The sequence below is a fragment of the Anser brachyrhynchus genome (genome assembly GCF_964034855.1).
Source record: "Anser brachyrhynchus genome assembly, chromosome: 3".
NCBI classification, from domain to species: domain Eukaryota; kingdom Metazoa; phylum Chordata; class Aves; order Anseriformes; family Anatidae; genus Anser; species Anser brachyrhynchus.
In genome coordinates this window covers 1162872-1183990 of record NC_137696.1, presented here as the reverse complement: position 1 = coordinate 1183990, position 21119 = coordinate 1162872, and the positions used below count along the sequence as shown (strand labels likewise).

At 44.8% G+C, this 21119-nt stretch overlaps 1 protein-coding gene across 3 annotated transcripts in view; it reads left to right on the top strand.

The window, feature by feature from the left end:
• The window catches only part of SPRED2 (sprouty related EVH1 domain containing 2), a 60544-nt gene extending 41864 nt beyond the window's left edge, over positions 1-18680 (top strand). For all 3 annotated transcript variants that reach the window (XM_080587070.1, XM_080587071.1, XM_080587072.1), the window contains 2 exons: positions 14682-14831; positions 15234-18680. In XM_080587070.1, coding sequence (XP_080443196.1) covers positions 14682-14831; positions 15234-15884 — 801 coding nt within the window. In that variant the 3' untranslated portion in view covers positions 15885-18680. The remainder of the gene's footprint in view (positions 1-14681; positions 14832-15233) is intronic.
• Positions 18681-21119: the final 2439 nt, after the last annotated feature.

Here is a 21119-nt window from a genome sequence, read left to right as displayed (position 1 = left end):
GTCTTTGCAGTGGTCTGAGAGTGTTGTTTGTCTTCATCCATCTAGTTTGCATCTTCAGGCTTCTTTAATTAACAGTCACTTCAGAAGTACCTATTAATAAGGTCCAAATACATTCTGTAGCTCTTCAGCCACAGAATTTGCCATATAATTGAGTTCTTGTGCAGAATTTTTCCTTAATCTACACTTTTACTTTCAATTACAGATAATAATCCCACATGACCATGAAGTGAAAAATGTGAATTGAGTCCAAGGAAAGAAAGGTCAATGTCTTCCAGAGTCTGCAGAGTGCCTGAAATGGTCTCTTTTAGCAACCCACCCGAAAAGCAGAGATGTTCATTCTGAAACCTTATGACCAGTTCAGCTGAAATGCTGCTCATGTGTTTTTCAGATAAATCCGCAGCCTTGTGCCTGCTTTAGTGCTAAAGACAAGACACCCACTGGCAGGAGGAGCAATGGCTCCCATGTCTGTTCTGCTTTGTGAACCTAAAAATGACTGCAGTCCTCTTTTGGCTTAATGGGAACGGGAGGGAGAAAACAAAGAAAACCAACCTTACTAAGTCTGACATTCATTTTGCAATGATAGCTGTTTCGTGTAATTAATAATTTTAAAAATACATGGTTTTTTTGTTGAAAATGAGACTGACAAAATTTTGCAGATAGAGGAGTGTGGCTAAGCTACAGGTTTGGGTTTGTGGATGTATAGACACAGTCCACTGCTTCTCTTGCAGACTTTATGGGGTCCTGGCTAAAAGCTTTCTTGCCTCTGTTCCTCAGCTACAAGACAGGGAAAATACTCTTCTCCTTTGCTAGGGTGACGTGAACAGATCTTGCTGCCAGCAAGGCCGCCCCAGGTTTTCTCTCTGCATTTCACTGCTGTGGGTAACCAGGATCCTGCTGCTGTGCTTCTCACCCACGATCTCCAGACTCTCATTTTCCCCATGGGGCTGCGTGCTTGGAGGGATCCCGCACCCCTCGTGCCCTTTTCTCAGCACGAAGACATACTGGTCCTGTGCTTGGGGACGTTAGGGCCAGGAAGCTTGTCCTGTGGCGTGGATGCTGCTAGCAGTCATCGAAGGGACGGCGGCAGCCGAGCGGGTCGTGGCAGCTGTTAACGTTACAGCCCTCTTTGCATCTCTTCTGGTTTCATAATTAAAAAAACAGATTTCTCCCTGCTGCCTTTCCATGAAACCTTTTCCCTACTTTCATCTCCCATGTGGGCCTCAAGTGTGTTACAGCCTCACTATTAAAATTTATAAGATTTATGTTAGTTAGATAAACACTAAATCTAACTTTTCTTGCTGGCTTGGTCGTTCCACGTTCAGATGGTTCTTTTAAAGAACCACTGTATCTCTTTTTCTTTAAAGTAGATATGTAGAGACCCAGCCCAATTGCTTTGGATGACTATACTTGTAAATTCTTGTGAGCTCTGTGTAAGGCTGGAGCATCCTTCATCCCACCCCTCTGTGGAAAATGATGTTGCTGAGCACAGAGAAGCACCGAGTTGCAAGATTTATTCCTCTCATGAGTTGCGTTCGGGGAATGAGGAGCAGCAAGAGCCTGCAGTTTCCTTGTCCTTAAGGCTAAGATATGGTACCAGAAGGGAAAAGCTTCTTTTGGAGGAGCAGAGCTTGGTACGGGGGTGGTGGGGTGCGGGGCTTAGGTTGTCACTGCGAGCAAATCCGCCTTGTTTGTTCTGTAAGGCTGAGCAGAGCAATTAGGGACCCGTCACAGCAGTAGGGCTGGGTGGCATTACCTGTGTTATTCTTCCTGCTCAGCGATGCACGGACGGCAGAAGGGTTCACTGCTCCTACCCACATCCTCTGATGTCTGGATTTGGGGCTGGTGTTGTAAACCACAGCTATTCTAATCCAGATTAAAAAAGAAATACTTGCCAAGAAGAGAGAAATTTACACACAGATACCAGCAGGCTCGAATATATATATTAAAATACATATTAAAAAATAAATCTTCACTGGCTTAAATGAAGAGAAATGAACTGGACTCAGACTCCTGCTGTTTTTCATATCTGGGTGCCTCAAGCTGTGTGCAGCACTCTGCACATCACAGTCCTGCACGTGCACAGACAGCGTAACACCAAGGCAGTCACCATTTATCACATCTGAGCACAGCTTGCATTCTTCTTGCTTTTGCCCTGTGAAGTCTGTCTCAATTTCTTCCAGCAGACCCACTGCCAAGGTAGTTGTGGAGTCTGAAGTTATTGGTTTATCTGTAGCTCTTTCTTTTTTTCTTCCTCCCTTTAATTGCCAGGGTATTTCAGCTTCTCCATGGAGGCGGTTCTGTGCTGGGGGTCAGGAGACCGCACTGAAATAGTGAAAAAGTCCTGGATTCCAAACCATTTTAAAACTAGATTCTTTTATGCTTTTCTTCTGCCTTTCTTCAGGTTGACTTTGCCTGTAATGAATTTCTGTCAGTCAATGGGGACAGACAACGACACTTGAAGAGGTTTTTCAGTAGGGAAAATCAAGTGGAAAGTTTTTTCTCTGGTGCCATAGCCAGAGGTTTTCATAGCAGTGTGCTTCCTTCCCCCTTTCCTCCAGGACCTCCTATTTCTTCTAAGTGACACTGGAAATTAACACATTTATTTCTTATTCTTACTATAAATACAAGCAAGTTTTACTTACGACAGTAATCCTATACGATTGTCCCTGAGACAGAGGTGTCACCAGGAATGGCAGCTGCTGTTTTGTTCAGTCCTTCAAAACCGTACGGTAATTACTGTCTTCTCCCTATAGGTTGTCCTTGTTTGCTCATAGCCTGTCTTGTGGGCAGAAGGAAATACAAAAATTGCTGCGGCGTGGAAGTTCTGGAGATAGGCTTTACATGAAATCTGTTTATTGTTACGTAAATTGCAGATTCATGATATGAAAATGAAGAGCTAAGGTGAGCTGATGGGAGAGATAACCGTGGCGTAGATTTGAAACCTTGCTTTCTTTCAAAGAAAGGAGGGGGAAATAGAGGTCTTGCACAATTTATGCGTTGCTTTATTGCATTTATTGTATTACTTCTTGCTTTCAGGTCAGTCTCAGGTGGGTAAACCAGGCTTTTGTTGCTAGAGATGGGTTACCAAATGCGCCGAACTTCAGTTTAAGGCTTTAAAAAATTAATGTTTTGTTTTGTTCATTTGTTTTTGTTTTTGTTTTGATTAAACAATCTGCATCAGCCTGGTTGTTTTACCACACACAGCCTTCAAATGACCAAGTCCTTTGCATTACCTGTCTCTTTAGCAGCCTGGACGAGGGAAGCAGTCCTTTGTGGTGAATAGCAGCCTGCTCGGAGCCCATAGCATTTGGGGTGTGTATGTATGAAGACAGGCGAGGAGCATCTGTTGTTCAGGAACAAATTATTAAGCAGATAATATCCATATTGAGCTCTCCTGAGCCTTGCTGTCGTGTAGTTTTTATGTAGCTAATTATAGCGGTGATGTAGATGTGTCAAACTGCTTTGCTGAGGGTAAGCAATTTCTCTTGTCGCAATTCTTTCTCTAAAGACTGTTTTTATAGTGTGTTTTCTGGCTCTGTACCGTTCCCACATCCAAACACAGTTGGGCCTGCAGTGGGATTGGGATATATCCTGCAGGAAGCTGAAATCTGATCTTCTGCTACGATGGAAGTTTCCTTATAGCTGCATCTTGCCAGAACTTGTAAGTGGTGTACTTTGTGCCCCAGTTAGGGATCGGTTGTTGGTTAGCTTGCCCCTTTTCCTTTGCTCCAGCAGTTCAAAGGAGATTTTTTTTCTGTTTTAAACACTCCCTGCCCTGTGCTTAAATGATGACAGGGTGACATAGGTAAACGTGCCAGCTCTTCCAGTATTACACTCGATTCAATTCTTCTGTTGTGTATGACCAGTCTCACATTCATGTGAGTGATCTCCAGGCTTCCAAAAGCTTGTTTTCTTGTAACATACAGTCACTGGAGGCTTTTGGAGGAGAAGGCAACCTGCTGGTAGGATTTGTTGTCTGAAGGTGAATCGACCGGTGCCGTGCTAGCTGGAGTTTGTAGCTAAGGAGTTGTTGCTCTGAGCGCGTTGCAGCACCGTTTTACACTTGCAATCAGCTAGCTGAATGTTTGTCTTCCGAAAAATAATTTGGCCGCGTAGTAATGTACTCGAACTATGTGATGAGTTAAAGTGTGAAGCTGTTTATGAGCGCCTTCCCTTTTAATTCATCTGGAGCCGAACGTTTTAGTGCATTGGTGTGCTTAAAACACAGACGTGTCGGAAACAAAACGTAGCCAAGCTGAAATCACCCTGTCTTAATGTACAGTGAAATGGAGGGGGAAGAGCTGGATTTCTTTCTTCTTTTTTTTTAATTTTTTTAAAGGATCTTTTTAACCTGGATCAGCATATTGGTCAGATTTAACCGCATGGCCCCATGAGCAGGAGCCTGGATAAAGTGGAGAGCCTGGGGGAGATGTCAGCCAGCAGCACAGCCCAAATCGCTGTCCCTGGATGCCCTTGGAGGTGGGCTTTGCTTTCCCAAGGACCTGGGCATTGCTGGGGTGTAGCAGAGGATGCAGTGTTGGCAGAGCGAGCTGGGGTTTTGTTTTACATAGTCCACATCTGAGTGCAGCATCTTTAAAGTTGGGAAGAGAGTGGCAGTGAGGAAAGTTCTTATTTTTTTTTTTCCCTTTATTTTTTTTTTCTCCCAGAGAATGAAAGAGAAGTGTGTAGTGAATTTCCGCTTGTTTTTTTCAGCGTGTGTGGAGGCTGCTGTGCCATCTAGAAGGGCAGCAAGCGCACTGAGATTTGACCTTTGGGGAAGGGAATGTGCAAACATGCCAACCTGCCCCGTGTCTGTGGCACGCATGTTTTTCCTCCCGGTGCTGCGCGCTGGTCAAGGTGAACCAGGCACTTAGCGGGCAGTGTTTTCCAGTACAGCTTGTCTCCGGCGTGTTTGCAGCGCGGAGGATTTGTGTATCTCAGCTTTTCAGTGGAGCTTTACAAAGTGAGGCGGAGGCCTCCTGATTTTGGCCTTGCTTTTGTTCAGCCGTGGCTCCCCGGCCATTTCTTCAGCATTACATACGGGAGCATAGGAGGAAGACCTGATTCAAGGCAAGAAGTCCAAGAGGAGCGCGTTTGGTTCCCCCCAAACTTGAGCACTGTACACGAGACGGCAGCCAAGGGATGCAGCTCCCGGTGCTGCTGCAAAGCCGGCAAAGTTCCTGCATTTGTGTTTAAAAAAAAAAGCAGCAAAATGAGTAAAAAGTGGGGATGCTGGCTGGATTCGGGTGTCTCGAAGGCAACGGGCAGAATGCAAAAAAAAAGCAGGGTGCAGGCACGATCGGGAAGAAGCAGCTTTGGCTGGCAGGCAGTGCGATGACTGACAGCTTCCTGCACCGCGGCGGGACGGATTAGGGAATCGCCGCCGGGTCTGGATGAAGCCAGGATGCTCGGCCAGGCATCCCAGCTGGCATGGAAGTCAAAGGGGGAAGGCTCGTGTCCGCCGGTGCTGCTGCGCTGGGACCTCGTGTCCCGGCGGCGACAGGAGGAGGGCTGGGTCAGAACCGCGGGGCAGATGAGGATCTCGGCGCTGCTTTTCAGGAGAGGGGCTGCCATTTCCACATGCTGTTTTAGGCATAGGCAAATCTGGTTTGAATCCCATTGTCTCATGTAACGGGCATGGGAAAAAATAAAGAAAAGGGGGGGGGAAAAATGCAGAGAGTTCAAGCTGCTTGGAGCGTGCATCCGAGTTTTGCTAAGTCTAACCATAGTTTGGTTTCATCCTCTTGATTTTATTTTTTTTATTATTTTCTTGGAGAGCTCGCAAAGAGGAAGGAGGAGTTTGGGAAAGCTAAACAATGCAATGTGCTCTTACATGAGGCTTCCAGAATGATTGTTCCTTTAAAGTGACAGGCTCCCCCTTTTTAAAAAGCAAGGAATAAAGAAAATCCCCCGATTGACAAAAAATCCTGCATGATGACACCACCCTAACCCCCAGGCATGTGTTGGTTGTTGCTGAGGATGAACAAAACCATGCCATGGAATACAAAAGCCCTGGGAGCTCACCGTGGACCTCTGCCCAGCGCAGAGATGCGCCGTAAACAACTGCATCTCAATAGCCCTGTTCCCTCACCTGCCTAATGTGTTTTGCCAAGGGTCTGCTCTCCCCACGTCTCATAAATATTTTATGAAAATTAAATCAGAAGTGATTACGGCGAGCAGTTCATCTGTCTCTGGTTCTGTCTGCGAGGAGGGAAGGGAAGGCGGGAGTCAGTACCACTGCATTTTTAAGCGGAGCCCGACATATTTGCAGTGCATGTGAAGAGGGTATTTTAAAAGTTTGCATCAGCTGTTGGGTTCTATTTTGGGGATGGATTCCAGTGAAAATAACGTGGATGCTCATAACTGTGTGAATAAATGACCCCTAACTGCTTTCTTAAAATATCGTATCAGTCTGCTGTGGGAAGTCGGCGTTTAACTGTTTTTTCTCCTCTGTTTGCGTCTGAGTGTATTGTATAGGAGGAGCGCGCCTCCGAACTTCGAGGCTGAAGTGTTTAATTTGTTCATAGCAAAGACGGGAACAATGGTTCAGGTGCACCAATCCTTGTAGCTCAGCTAATCTAGTTTTTGTTAGCATTCCCCCTCCCCGGTCCTGTTTTCCCCCTCCCTGGAAATTTCGGTGTGGAAGAGCTGGGATTCAGCAGCGAGTTATGTGCAGCCATCTGTTCCCGGCTGCCCTGGGAGCCGCGCAGGCTCTCGCCATCCTCTCTGCATGTGCATTGCTCAGCACCCGCCGACCAAGCTTCGTGCCTTTATTTCCCAGCATCCGTACCGGTCTTCTGAAGGAAAACCTTGTCGGCAGCGCTGGGTGTGCTAAGTTCCCTCTTAGCACCTCAAAACGAGGAGCTAGCACTTGGCTGATTAAATGCAGCTCTGCTGACAGCAAGCACGGTGAAGGCTGAAGACTTTAAAGAGGAGCTGGCACCCACCTCCCCCTCCATACCCCTCATCTCTGCCCCTTAGGCCACCTTGAGAGCCTCCTGTGCCATCAGGACACAAGCCTCTACGTGTGGTGAACTGGGCTTGGGGAGAAGATCCAGCCAGAAAAGTTCTTTAAAAATACAGATGGAGAGACTTGGGGCTAGATTCTTGTGGCTCCTCAGCCATCATGCATTAAAGGGACATGATGGGAGGGAGAAGCGGGGACTGTCATCTCCCCGTGGCAGTGTGGCCCCGTGGCAGTGTGGCCCCGTGCAGACCTCAGTGGCCATCTCTCATGGCCTTAGGATCAGCTTCAGTAACGTGGCTAATGTTACTTGTTATGGGAGGGAGGCTTTGCTAATCTTCGCGGAGCTGTAGGAACACAAATACTGGGCAGCTGATCATCCCGACAATGCTGTGATCTGCACCAGGAGGTAATTTCCGAGGCGCGAAAAGATTTGTGTAGCCCTCTGTGCTAAAAGGAAAAGCCTGCCTCTGTCCCTAGGTGGTCGTAAGCAACCAGTTGGGTTAAACAGTTCCCGGGTTTTAAGAGGTTTGGGTACAGCGGTGTACCAAAGGGAGCGCTGGAAGAAGTTTTACTCAATGTTTTGAAGAAGGAGGTGAGGTTAGAGCAAGGCCTGTGATCCTGCCGAAGCAATTTATCTCCCCTTGGCGTGGAGAAATCTAGTAAGGTCAGCAGGGCGTTTGCTCCCACCAGGTCTCCATCCCAGTCCCTGTCGTCGCGGCGGGGCTGCTGCAGGAACCCAAGGACTGGGGCTCCTGCCGTGGGGGTTTCCCTCATCACGGTCTGCTTCAAGGTACCCGATGCAAAGACTTCTCCATACGTTTAGGGGTACGCTAGCCCAGTGGCGTAGTAAGGGCAAGGTGGGGGATTACGTGTATCCCGGAGACCCGTGGGATACCATCTTGCTGCAGCCCTCCCCAGACTCCGGCAGGCTCTTCTCTTGTCGTCCGTCCAGAGCTGCGTCTGCTGCCGTGTATCGCAGCGAGCAGTTAAACAGAAAAATCTCCCTGAGGTTTCCCCCGTAGCACATCTGATTGCTCGCCACATCGCTTTAGCTGTGCCTGACTCGCATGTGTTCATTGTAGACCTGGGAGCGAGTCGTTAAGCCACATCTGTGGAGCACGCAGAACTGACCCGCGATGCCAGAAGCGGGTTTAGCATTAGCTTAATGGAGATGATCTCGTGCACAGAGTCCTTGTAAATGTTCCTCAAGTTTTGCTGACTTAAGGCAGCACAGCCACCGGGATGTTTCTGGCACTAAGTGCTCTAACCGCAGAAGTTTAAAAAATAGAAAAAGGTAGCAGTAAAGCTAGCTGGCTTTCTGCACTTGATGTTGGTATTTGTGTAAATGGGGACTAGGAAGCAGTCCAAACGTTTGAGAAATTATAGTCCTGTTCTGGTGTAAGAAAATCTGAATCTGTGCTTATTGTAAGAGTTGCGTATGGCCAATTTGTCTTCGAGCCGTACTGGAATATGATCTAACATGAAGTTCTTCCTGCAGGCTCTCTGTTAGGATTAGGAGTAGATGCAGTTCTCGTGATCCTCAATGGAGAAGAGTTTCAAGACATTTTCCAAAATGCATAGAAGCTGCTTTCTCAAATACAATTGCTGTCTTTAGTAAAAATTGTCCTCTGTGATACGAAACAAGCAGAAATTGGACAAAAGCATTTTTTTTCCTTGGATTTGTCTTGTCAGGACAAAGTAAAAGCTTGTGGTCAGGAGACAGAAGTCTAAAATCTCACGGATTCTTCACAACGAAGCTTTTTCTTCCTTAATACCTAGGTAACCTTAGCCCTCCTTGAAGTGAGCTGTCTTTAACACACAAGGATAATTCAGAGATGAATTAAAAATGTGAAATCTTTTTCTACCTTTCTTGAGTAGAGAGCAATTAGAGACAAATACTAAAAACTTTGCTCTTCCCCTCTCTGTGACTTTCAGAAGCAGCCATGTCTCTTAAGGCTTAAATATAAAAGCTGGAGGGGAAAGGAAAGAAATGTTCTTGCAAGATTAGGCTGAGGGAGTACTGGGAGACTATATTTTATCTTAATTTCTTTGGAAAGGTGGAAGTTTCTGTGCCGTGTGTCCAAAATAGCTCTCAGACTTCCTCTTTGTGAAGTTCATAAACAGCGGAGGCTCTGCAGATAAACCTCAGAGTCAAGCGTAGGTCCGTATCGTTCACTTGCTTCACCATTTCAGACTTTTATCATTTTTCCTTTCCGTATCGATAGCGCAGCTGTGTTTTCCCTTTCTTCCAGCAAATGAGAAGGGCCCTGCTCGCTTGTGCTGGGGCTCCCAAGCAGAACTGCACCTGGGCAGAGCACACAAACAACGGGCTCCAGATGACTGGGAGGATGCAGCTTGTCGCACGTCTGTTTCCCAGGCTCATCCTTAAGCCATGAATTAGTGATGGAGCTGGGTTTCTCGTACTGGGGACATCTTTTCAGATGACAAGATGTCAGGCAGGCTCCCCGTTAGTATGTGCAGGCTTCCCGAAGTGAAAGCAGCAGGTTTGGCTGCTGAAGAACGCCTTGGTTGAATGAGACCCACCGAGTTTTGCGTTTCCACGTGGGGCACAGACAGACCCCATCAGATCGGGATGGTTCAGCGAGACGGCTTGCACGGCAGTGGGAGAGAAGCACAGCGGCATGTGGCAACAGAGAGCAGCTTAACTTGCAGACAGACAGCTTCTGCTGTAGAAAGGCCAGGCTGGCACAGTTTTCCAATTACTTTAGAGCCATCCATTACTTGCAAAATTGCTTGTTCAACATCATGATACTTCTATTCCCCATCGCCTTCCCCACCTCATGTAGCCATTAAAATCTTTGAGAAAAAGCAAATCATCTTGTTTGACCCACAATTATTCTTGACAGCAGACTTGGTAATGCTTTAGCTGACTGAGAGCACTTCTAGAAGTTGCAAGCAGCAGAGCTCCCATAAATTCCCTCAGGCAACTGATTTCTGACAAGCCGCTTCATAATTTGGAGATGGATCTTTCTTCTTTTTTCCTGGTCACCCTGGGTATTGCACCACAAGGGGTGAAACTATTCTGCGAAGCCATTAGAGGCAAGGTGATCTGTCCAGTTCAGTAGCTGGGAAATGGGGGAAGGGGAAAGCTTTTTTTTTTTTCATCTGTTTTTATGATAGATGCTTATCTCAGAATATTACTTAGGCACCTGATTAGCCAGCCATTCTTGTGTAACAAATCCATTTCAATGAGAAGTAAACTGCAGTAAATGATTAACATAATCTTCTTTACTAATGACTAGGGATTTTTTTTTTTTTAATTTAATGAGTCACTTCTTAAATTCTGAGAGGGAAACAGGGACCGGGGACACTTTTTCTTTTTAGTGATTGCAGTACAAGCATTTGCATGTAGAAACGGAGTGTTTTCTCTCAAAGTGGCCGTATCAAACATGCGGTACGTGTGCTCGCCTAGATATGTTCAGCTCACTTGCAAGAGGAAATGTGTAGCACGGGTTTTATAAAATTGCTATTATGGTCATGATTAATGATTTTGTTATCCGAGCAGCGAAACCACAAGGCTTCGCGACCGCCATAGCAATCACAAAGCTCTGGTACATGCCGCACAAAATTCTCTAATTGTGCATTGAGGGCGTGTTGAAACGGCGTTTCTTTGTGGACTCACTGTTCCAACAGCTTTAGGTTTGGGTTCATTTCTCTTCTGTGGCTACCGGGCATGTTTTCAATAGTTCCCCTGAAAAAAAATTTGGAACCAGATTGGTTTCAACAGGCTTTAGGGGAAGATGCTGTTTCTCTGAGAGACCAATGGTTGATAGCCTGGCTCTGGAGGAGAATAATGCCTTTTCTAGATTTATTCCCATAGGCAAGTGTGTTGTATTTGGGTGACCTGCAACAAACCTCTCATGTCTCCCACTCTGTCATCCTCCCTCAAATTTTCACTGCCATGGCGGCAGCAGAAAATTCCAGCCCACAGTCTTGTGTGGGGCAGGAATTTCTCTCTGCTTCCATCACAGGCTAAGTCCTTTCCTTTGAGGATGTGTCTGTCACCAGTCACCAAGTTCAGATGCAGTCGCAGTTGAGCAGTACTAAGGGAACAGTCCACCTCTCAGGGCTTGAGCATCATACCTTAGACCCTTGATCGCTTTCTGAGAGCTTCCGTATGGCTTCTTGAACCCCCTTGAAACTCTGGGATTTGTCAGAAGTACTTCCTCCTGTTTGAAGCTTATCTGAGCATGTCCCACTGAAGGCCTTGTGTTCCCCTCTTCTGAAGAACACCAGAAGAATAATCACTTCCTACTCTCCTTGCCCGTGGGGCTCCTCATTCTATAGACTTCTTCCCTTCCCATCGTAATGTTCCCTTCCATCATTTCTTTTCCAGGCTGGAGAGACCTCCTCTATTTAGCTAACCAGTATTCAGAAGCCACCCCAGGCCTCCGATTGTCCTGACTGTTGCACTGGGAACTGCTGTTATTTTAACCCCAAGACCTCTCTCCTGAGCAGCAATAGCTGTTTCATAGTACATAATTGTATGTGTCAGATCAAGGTGTTTCCATCACTTTACATACTAGTGGTAATTAGCTTTTTTTTTTTAATGTCTGGTCCCTCAGCATTGTGAGATTCTTAAGCGAATTTTCAGGGTCAGCTTTCATTTTTACTTCCCTGAATAACTTAAGTGTCACGAGAAGGTTTTGTCATCTTGCTGTTCGCCTTGTTTTCAATTTATTTATGAGTACGCTCAGCAGCACAAGTAGAGGCCTGGGGGCTTCACTGGTGACCTTCTGCTTGGGAGGGAGGGATACTTTCCACTCTTACTTCCTAATCTTCAGCCCATTTGTTCCTGTGTGTTGAGGGCCTCCTTTTTTCTTCTACAGAAGCTTGAAGCTTTGGTGAGGGATCTTTTTTTTGGAAAGTAGCAGTGCTTATTTCAGCTGATAGTCAGCAAGGTAAGCCAGCAGATACTGCATCCTGTTTCCTTCAGCCTCACCATCCAGGAGGCAGCATGAACTTCTTTCCAGAAGAGTGAACAGAGACCTGGGCTCGGGTAGCCTGCTTTCTACCTTTCTTGGGTGCTCAGAGCAAGTGTTTGCGTTGGCAAAGTGCCCCTCTAATCTGAGGACATTGAACGTGGAAATGAAGCAATTTTTAATAAGGTTAATGCGGAGGCCTGAGCCGCAGCTTCTTTGGTATGCTGCAAACAGGTTTTGTAGCCATGTCAACACATGTGGAGGAGAGGCTCGGTCGCCCTGCTGGGTCTGAAGGAGAAGGAGGTGTGGAGCAAAGCAAGGGCAGATAAGGATCCGGCTAGATAAAAATCGCTCCAGCCTCTCTTCCAGTTGCCCGTTGCAGAAATGAGGCCTTCCCAGCGAGGCCGTGCACACATCCAGCAAGCATCATGCTTCTCGGGGGGCTGGTTATAGCCCCCAGCTGCCCCACAGGGATTATCTAGCAGCTACATCCACTTTGGGACTTCTTTTTCCGTCTAGGAGGGCGAGAGGGTTGCTGGCCAACGCGTGCCACCTACTCCAGTTGAGTAAGTTTCCCAGGCTTCATTACGTTGACCATAAGCACCCACGATGTTTTTGGAGCGTACCCGCGAAAGGCTTGTCCCAGCAGGGCTCAGCTGCAATTCCAGTGAAGGTGAAGGGTCCTGCTGGCTGGCACGGCACTGTGCTAAGCCCTGCCTCCTTTTTGGCTCGTGACAGTCAAAGTTTAACTTTAAGAGCATGCTACAGGGTAAAACTACCCGGAATCTGGGGTGTGTGCCTTTCTGTTGTTGTTCTGAGAAGCTGAAATTACAGCTCTGCATCAGTCCGCACCACACGCCGCGCTGCGGAAAGGTACTTGTAGGAGGTGGCTGTTGTAACTAAATCCTAACTCTCCTAAGGTTTTCGAAATATCCTGAAAGCTTAATATTATTTTGAAGTACTTACTTGTAGAAGCTTCTCATTTTATTTTGAAGTGTCCCCAGAATGTGCTCAATACAGTAGGGCTTGAAGTTAGAGGCAGAAAAGTTAGCTTAGAAGTGCTTAAACCCCAGATGTGAAGTGTCTGTATCTAGTAAGAAGTGAAGATTTGGCTGATGAACCATTTAAATAATAATAATAAAGAATACCAGTGCAGTTGCATTTTATAGGTGTTATTAACATATCTTAAGACTTGTTCTAAGTACTTGTTTTAAAAAAAATAATGAAAGAAAAAACAATCCCACATGAATTAAAAGTCTGTTCACAATGGGTGGGTCAGACATTCAAACTCATCCTGCTTGTTGTACGTCTCGGATAACCCAGCCTGACTTTACATCACACTGCAACCAGATCCGTGTATTTGCTTTCAACAAAATAAGCTGGCAGTTCAGTGCCTTTAAGTGCTATAGCAGTTAAAGTGGTTTGACACATACTTTGTGTTGTAGTACTTTAAGGTGTGCTCAGCTCTGGACAGAGCCTTGCGAGGCGTTGTTTTCAGAATAAACAAATGGCCACAATGACTGGTCTTGTATTCTTGGAGTAAGAGACATGTTTAGTACAATTCATTGAAAAATAATATTTAGAGAGTGCATTCTTGATGAGGAGAGAAGGTTTTTCAGGTAAAACCAGTCTTCTGCCAGTGTTGATGTAACTACCTTCCCCTGTTGAGGTTGTCTCTCTGCTAACTGTTGTGAAAAATGAAAACATCTCCATTGGACTTGTCTTAGCTGCAGCCACAGCTTGACAGTTGAACGGGGATGGAGATTTTTCTTAGTTCAAGGCACCAGTATTGCAGTTGATGTAATTGCAACGTTACAGCCTTTCTGTCAACAGTAGTACTGATGTGTAAAAGGAACCATCGAGAGGGTGTTCATTTAACAGCCGTCCTCTGATATTTGTGGTAATCTGAAAAAGTCTAACCAAAGTATGAAAAGAATTAATGGGCAAAAATCCTGAATGTCTGGATATTGGATGGAAGGTATTTTAACCAAGGAAGGGCTATGGAGAAGGGATGGCTAAGACTGGTCACCCTGCTGTGCATTTTTCTGGGAGGAGAAATAAATACATTAAGAAGCTGCAGGTATTGGCAACAGCATATTATTGCATATTTTGCCATTTCATGATTGTTACTGTGTAATGATATAATAATTAATCTAAAGAAAGTGAGCACTATGAGGCAGGAGTGTATAAAAATAAAAGGAACATTCATTGCACATTAGAGATTAGAGACAAAAGGAGATGAAAAAAAATGATTTTTAAAGAAAAGCTGATTATTTAAGTAGTCTGTGATGAACCAGAACTCAGCAAGTGTTTGGAGAAGAATGCGTAAAGAAGTTTTTGTCTTAATGGGACTCCTGAAGGTTAACAAAATTACCAGATTTTTTTCAGTCCTGAGTGTGCATCAGGACTTAAACTCCTTCAAATGATGCAATCATTTAACCTTGTACTTCTAGTGTGAATGTTCGCCATCCTGTGGTGCCCAGTACAACAAATAATATGCCAAACGAATAGGAGTGGTGTTAGTGAATATGTCACTGGTAGGCTATGGCATATTTAATTTTTCCATGTGTGTGGCAACACATTTTATGGCCTGGCAACGGATCTGCCTCTTTCAAGAACTTTGTGAAACCTGATGAAGCTGCCTGCTGTCAGGTGTTGCCAGTATTGCAGGTGTGTGCGAAGTCAGTGAGTGGCAAAACACCTCTTTTTAATACTGTGTGCTGTAACAGCTGAATGAATGACAAGTTTTTTCCCCTTTCCATTTAAAACAGAATGCTACAGATAGCTCCTCCAACTCCTCTCAGAAAAGGGAACAGCCTGTGCGAACTCTGGCTTCTCCGGCATCCAGCGAACATCGAAGAATTTGCACTCGTGGACACCTTCACGACCATTATAGTTCTGACCACTACCATCTAGAACAAGTAAGGTTTCTGTCACTGCTAGCTGTTAGGACATAAAGGACTGTCTCTGTCATTAGCTAAGTCTGTGGAGTGTTTGGTTTCTGCCCACCCCAACCCTCAGAAGATCCCCACTCCTGTCTCCTTCTCAGTTAGTTTTAGTTTTAAGTGTCTGTTTTCTGTCTGAAAGTTGGAATATGGGGGAAAGCCGAATGCCTACCCTGCTTCTCCTACAGATAGTGGGGCACTTTGTGAAGATGCACTGATTTGTTAGCTTGTTGGGTGTTCTTTTTTCTTTTCAGTCAAAACACACCAAAGTGTGTACAAAGAACAAAATTGTTCAATAACTTGCTTTTCATTAAGCAAGGAGAAGGTAATTGCTTATCGAAAATTGAGCTTATATTTTCTCCATCCCTGCTTCCACAGTCAGCACCACGATCGTACCGGCACGTCAACTTTCCGGATGACGATGAGGAGATAGTACGCATCAATCCTCGGGAAAAGATTTGGATGACTGGATATGAGGACTATCGCCATGCCCCAGCGCGAGGAAAGAACTTTGATCCTGATGACATGGACTCCTACGTACGTTTTGCCAAAAGTGAGGCCTCAAAACACGAATACACTTATCCTTACGTAGACAACTCAGACTTTGACCTGGGTGAAGATATAAAGGGTGCTGTGATAAAGACTCAACCCGTCAAATTCAAGCCCAGACGGAAGGAGGATGGTGAGAGGTCGCGGTGCGTGTACTGCAGGGACATGTTCAATCATGAGGAGAACAAACGGGGTCAATGCCAGGATGCTCCAGACCGCGTCAAGACTTGCATCCGTCGAGTGAGCTGTATGTGGTGCGCAGACACTATGCTCTATCACTGTATGTCCGATCCGGAAGGAGACTATACAGATCCTTGCTCGTGTGACACCAGTGATGAAATGTTTTGCCTCCGGTGGATGGCCCTTATCGCCTTGTCTTTCATTGCTCCATGTATGTGCTGTTACTTGCCGCTTCGGGCTTGTCACCACTGTGGGGTCATGTGCAGGTGCTGTGGTGGAAAACACAAAGCTGCTGGATGACTACAGATGAGTTCAGAGTGTTATGTTTTTCCTGTAGTTGAAGGAACACGTTGGTTTTTGAGCATTGAGATCACTTATTTTGATGCAGCCACTGTGCCCAACAGCATCCAGAAACCACCAATTTGGATCACTTTACATTTGATCGTCTGGGGCTCACACTGCATTGATTTGCTCATCAAGTGTTCTAACTAACTAACGTACAGCATAGACTTTTGTATTATTAATCTGTAATCAAACAGACTCTCTTGTACATGTTTATATTATTTTTTCAGTTAAAATGAGTTTGAGAAAAGAACTGCTTTAAATGGTGGTGGATTGTAGAACATCTCCAGGTTGTGTCCGTCTTGCCTCTGCTTGCTTGGTACCATCAGTGCATTAGCAAGTTCTGGCATTTCTCGAAACAGGGTGGTATAGTGAATGAAATCTCACTTGGAAGATATTTTAACTTGCCGTCAATTTATTGTGTGTATAGAAGGTGTGCTAGTAACAAACTTGTACCACAACACAGTATTTCTGTCACTGGTTTTCTTTTATTTTGTTTTTTGTTGTTGTTGTTGTTGTTGTTGTTCTATTTTCCAAAGCCAAAATAGCCATCTAAGCTGCAGTTTCTCTTCTAGAGTCCATCGTCATTTCCTTCAGCAAACATCTTAAATTATTTCTCTGTTCTTAAAGTTCTATGAACAGAAAGCAAGGCTCAGTTACCATAGTCACATAACCATTGAGAATCTGGTAGTTCTCCTTACCTGTAATCATTTCAGACCACTACTTGAAAGGGAAACTTAAATTTTAGTGTTTTCTTTTTTCCCTAAATAACTTTGGAAAAATAAAACTGTGTTTTCAGAGTTCTGCTTGAGAACGGAACTTCTTCATTAGCCAGCCATGTCGTGATTTGAGAATAAAACACTAAGGTTCCAGATGGGGAAAGTTCTTGTTATGCAAAGAATTATTAACAATGCAATGTCAAAAGCACTATTGTAATCCATGGCAATTCTGGGGAAATGCTGCATTAAGTGGTGGATTGTATGGAAAATAGTGTTTATTTTTTTCTGTATAATACATGAGCATGAGAACATACACATCCACAGTAGAAACTACATTTAGCAGTCTAAGCAGGTATTTAAAATCAAAAGCCAGGTTGTTAACCACCACTTTCATTTCTTGACCTGCGGTCCCAATCCTCCAGATGCTTACAGATGTCCCAACTTAATGCGTGTGCAACCAGCATTTCTGTGATTCTGTGTGTAGGATTAAGCATGTGAGTCTTTGCAGGAGCCAGACTGAAGTGTCTCCCCCGCTTTCCCCTCCCCAGTTTGCCACCCAGATTTATCAAGTGGATGCATAAGGTGCATACAGCAGGATAAGATTACTTTAATTTTTTTTAAATGTCATGTTGTCTTGTGTACAAGGCTTGTAATTAGCTGGAAAAAGAGTATTTTTCTAATATATTACAAGGAATAGCCAAATAATTTTTATTAAAAAAAAATGATTTAGCGCAGTGAGCTCTAACTAGCATAGTACAATCTGAATACTTTGAGGCAGCTAGGGATTGGCTTGTCAAAGCTGGCACTGCTGTTCCTGCCATAATTTCTTTCTGCAGTAAATTGCCAGTGGGCGCATGTCCTTTCCCTCCCTCTATTGCACATTGACATCAGTCTTAAAAGAGAGGATTTTTTTTTTTTTGCCAAATAAATGTAAAAGGAACGCTTGCCATTTTTTCTTGGTGGAATGTCCCAACAGTTCCTCTGAGAGTTAATCACAGCTTTTTAGTAAACCATGAACTAAGTATGCAATGTGCTTATACACTATAGAGTTTGGTAGGCTTAATTTGTAGCAGTTGCTGGGGATCTTTTGGTTGGAAAAAAATGAATGATAATGGAAAAGGGATGGAGTGTTACACTCTTGGTGATGTGTCTGGGTTTGCTGAATGAAATATAAATATTTTGTGCCTAATAGCAGTTGACAAATCTCTCAATGGTGTCTAGTAAACATCAAGCCAGCCTCGAAAAAATTTAATGGAACAACCTTTTCCTTTTATTTCTGTTCTCAGAGTTGTTTCATGTAAACAAACATCTGTAAGATCTTGTCTCTATAAAGCACAACACTACAAAAAGATCTTACAGCTTTTTGTCCGGTCTTGAAGTGCCCCTATTTATTTAAGTAAAGTAGACATACTCCAAGCCTTTCTGTATGTCTGGAAATAAAAGTTAAAAAAAAAACAACTTTTTTTAATTTTATTTTTTTTTTATTTTTCCTCCTTCTTCCTCCCTCTTCTCCTTTTGGGTTTTTGTAATACTTGTAGATTTTGCTGCGTGTGTTATTTGGTTTGTGAAGGCAGTGGTGTAAGGGCACAATGATAGAAATGGGTGTTTTTTGTAAATATTTCTCCTTAATTTCCACACTGCTGCTGAACAGTGTGTAGCATTCTCCCAGTCAGCTTTGCAATACTGACATCAATCATTTGAGAGAAATTATTCAGATTTTATTTTTGTATCTGTGGTAACAAAACATTAACCAATTTTTTTTCTGTTGTGGAAAATTTTTTTCAAGCTATTGCTCACATTAACAAATTAAAGTGCCTGAAGCCTCATCATTATTGTATCTATATACTAAAAGTTAAAACCCTGTTGTATTGATTTTTATAAGCCTTTTTACCTCTGTGTAAAAAAATATATATACAAGTGTATGATGTACATTTTAGTTCTTAACTTCTTTTTTTATTGTTTCTAATATGTATGATCAATGTAGCTATTGCTTTAAAATGTACCATGTAAATACAAATACATCATATCAAAATGATGCCGTTTATGGGTTTTGCCTGGCTGGAAAACAAGGTGAAAATTAAACCATGCTGGTAAATACAGGAGAAATTAGCAGAACCACCCTTCCAAGACCTCAGTCTCTGAGGAAAAAAAAATGAGTTAGTTGGCATTTTGAGGTTGTAAATGCTGCTAGCATCAGACACAGGCTGTACTTGCCCAAATGCAGCAGGGAATGAGGGAGTGGTTGGTTTTTTTAAGTGGTTTTGGGTGTTATTGAGGTGTTTTGCACGCTTTGGGGGAGCACCTCAACGGGTAGGTCCGGCCTGCTGGTGGCTCTGCCTTCCAGGAGGCCCTGGTGGCCATGACAGTGGCTGGGCCTGGGCCTGGGCCAGCGCCCTCAGGTGCCACCATCGCCCTCTGGGCCTCCACCCCCCACAGCCTCCCATCCCACAGAGGCCCTAAATATCCCTATTTTGGCCTCTACGATGGGGGATAGGGCTGGTGCTGAGGACCAATGTATAGATGTCCTCATGCCACCACAAAACCACCCCACAGATCCTTAGACTAGTCCCAGCACCGTGAGGGAAAAGGAGGGGAGGGGGAAAGCAGAGGAAGAAAAAAGCTGGGAGCTGTGGTATTTTTCTGGCATCTTTCCCTCTTTCTTTGCACCATTTGCCCCCTACGCTGTCCCAAGGGTGAGGGAAGGGGCTGTGACTCCATGTTAGCCTTGTGGGCACCCAAATCTGTCTGCAAAACAGTCCGCATGTGTGGGCATTTCAACAGGCTCTGGACAGCCCTGGAGGGAAAGAGGCTCGGCTCATGTCCCAGGTAGCTGTGGGGACACATGGCTCCCGAAAGGGTCATCACTGAAGAGGACACCTTGCTTTTTAAGGGTACATGGTGCAGGTTTGCAAGGCCTGCCAGGACACTGCTTCTTGGAGAGACACATGGGCAGCTCCACCTGCTGGCACTGCAGTCAGCGTCCGAGGGGTTTAATATGGAAGATGGACGAGGAATAATCCAGCTAAAACAGGCCAGAGGAATCCAGGCTACAGCTGATCAACTCAGAAACCAGGGAAAAACAGTAAGTATATCTGATTTTTTTTACAAATATTTCCATTAATCCAGCGGGAGACCCAGCACTTGGTGCGAATTTCCAGTCACATAAATAACTGGTGGTTTAATTTGTCACAGCTTTGCTGAGATCGAGTCCACTTCTGCTTTGTATTTACATATTTCTATAGATCTTACATATTCACATAAATATATGCGTAGTATAAAAATGTGTATTTGGTATAAACTTTTTTACAAAACAACTTTTAGCAGTCTGTCCAGACCTTGCAGCCCTCTTGAGAAACACTGCAGTGTGGGCCTGGTGTTTCGCACAAGAGGACCCTCACGGTACACAAATCCTGACGTCTGTATTGGCGTTAGCTCCATACACAGAAAGCTGAGGGCAAAGCAACTCTGACAGTCTGGTCTTGACTAATTATGGCAGAAAGAATTTAGCTCCGTTTCCTGGCATTTCAAGTACAGCTTGTCCTGCAGAAGGCCTGGGTGAGCCTCATTTTTCTGGTTGTAGCCTGCAATGTCTTCTCTTCTCACGTTTGTCTGAAAATCAAAGGGGTCAATTCTGCCTGGGGATTTCTAAACTGAACTGGTAAACAGTACATTTGGACCCCGCAGATCACTGAAAAGTGCAAATTTCAGCAAGATACAAAGCGATATGGAAGGAAACCAAACTTCTGCATCCAGGTTTACTCCTGCTCTTCATCTGTGATGGGAATTGGCCTCTTGGCTGGAGGCAATCAAGGAGAGGATACAGACCAGCAAACTTGCAACCACATGAAACGAATCTGAATATTTTATGACTTTAAAAGAATACCATTTAGCAACAAATTACATTTTAGAATAATCTTTCACCCAGGGTGAGTTTTAGGCATTGCCAAATGTGGTTTGGCATTTCAGAGCAAAGTGGCTTCACACCAACTCGCCACCAAATGTCCTGCTACCATTGCCCAGGTCAGAACAGACCTCCCAGCCTCTCCTTTCCCTCGGCGGCAGCAGGAGTGGAGCAGACCCAGTTTAACCCCCAAGAAACCTTTCTCCTGGGAGACATTCTTGGTCTCGGACAAATGTTGTTACAGCATTCACACCGGTGTGAACTTGTAGCCTGTGAATCTGAAGAGAGAGGGCACAGAGAGGGTTCTCTTGATTGTGCTCACTCAGGAAACCTGAATATAACTGTGACAAGCTGCTCCTCATAAAAGCAGTACCAGGTCAGGAAGGATGCCCAGCTTGACAATAGCCCTGAGCAGCAGGTCAGAGGGGATAGATGGGGGAATGGAGGGCAGCTGGGAGGGGTAACCAGTATGGGTCTCTCCAGCTCCAAGAGCTGTTTTTCTGTAAACCACAATGATAACACTGTCAAGTGTGTCCCAGGAGGAACTGTAGCCGCCTTGCCTTGCCCTCTGAA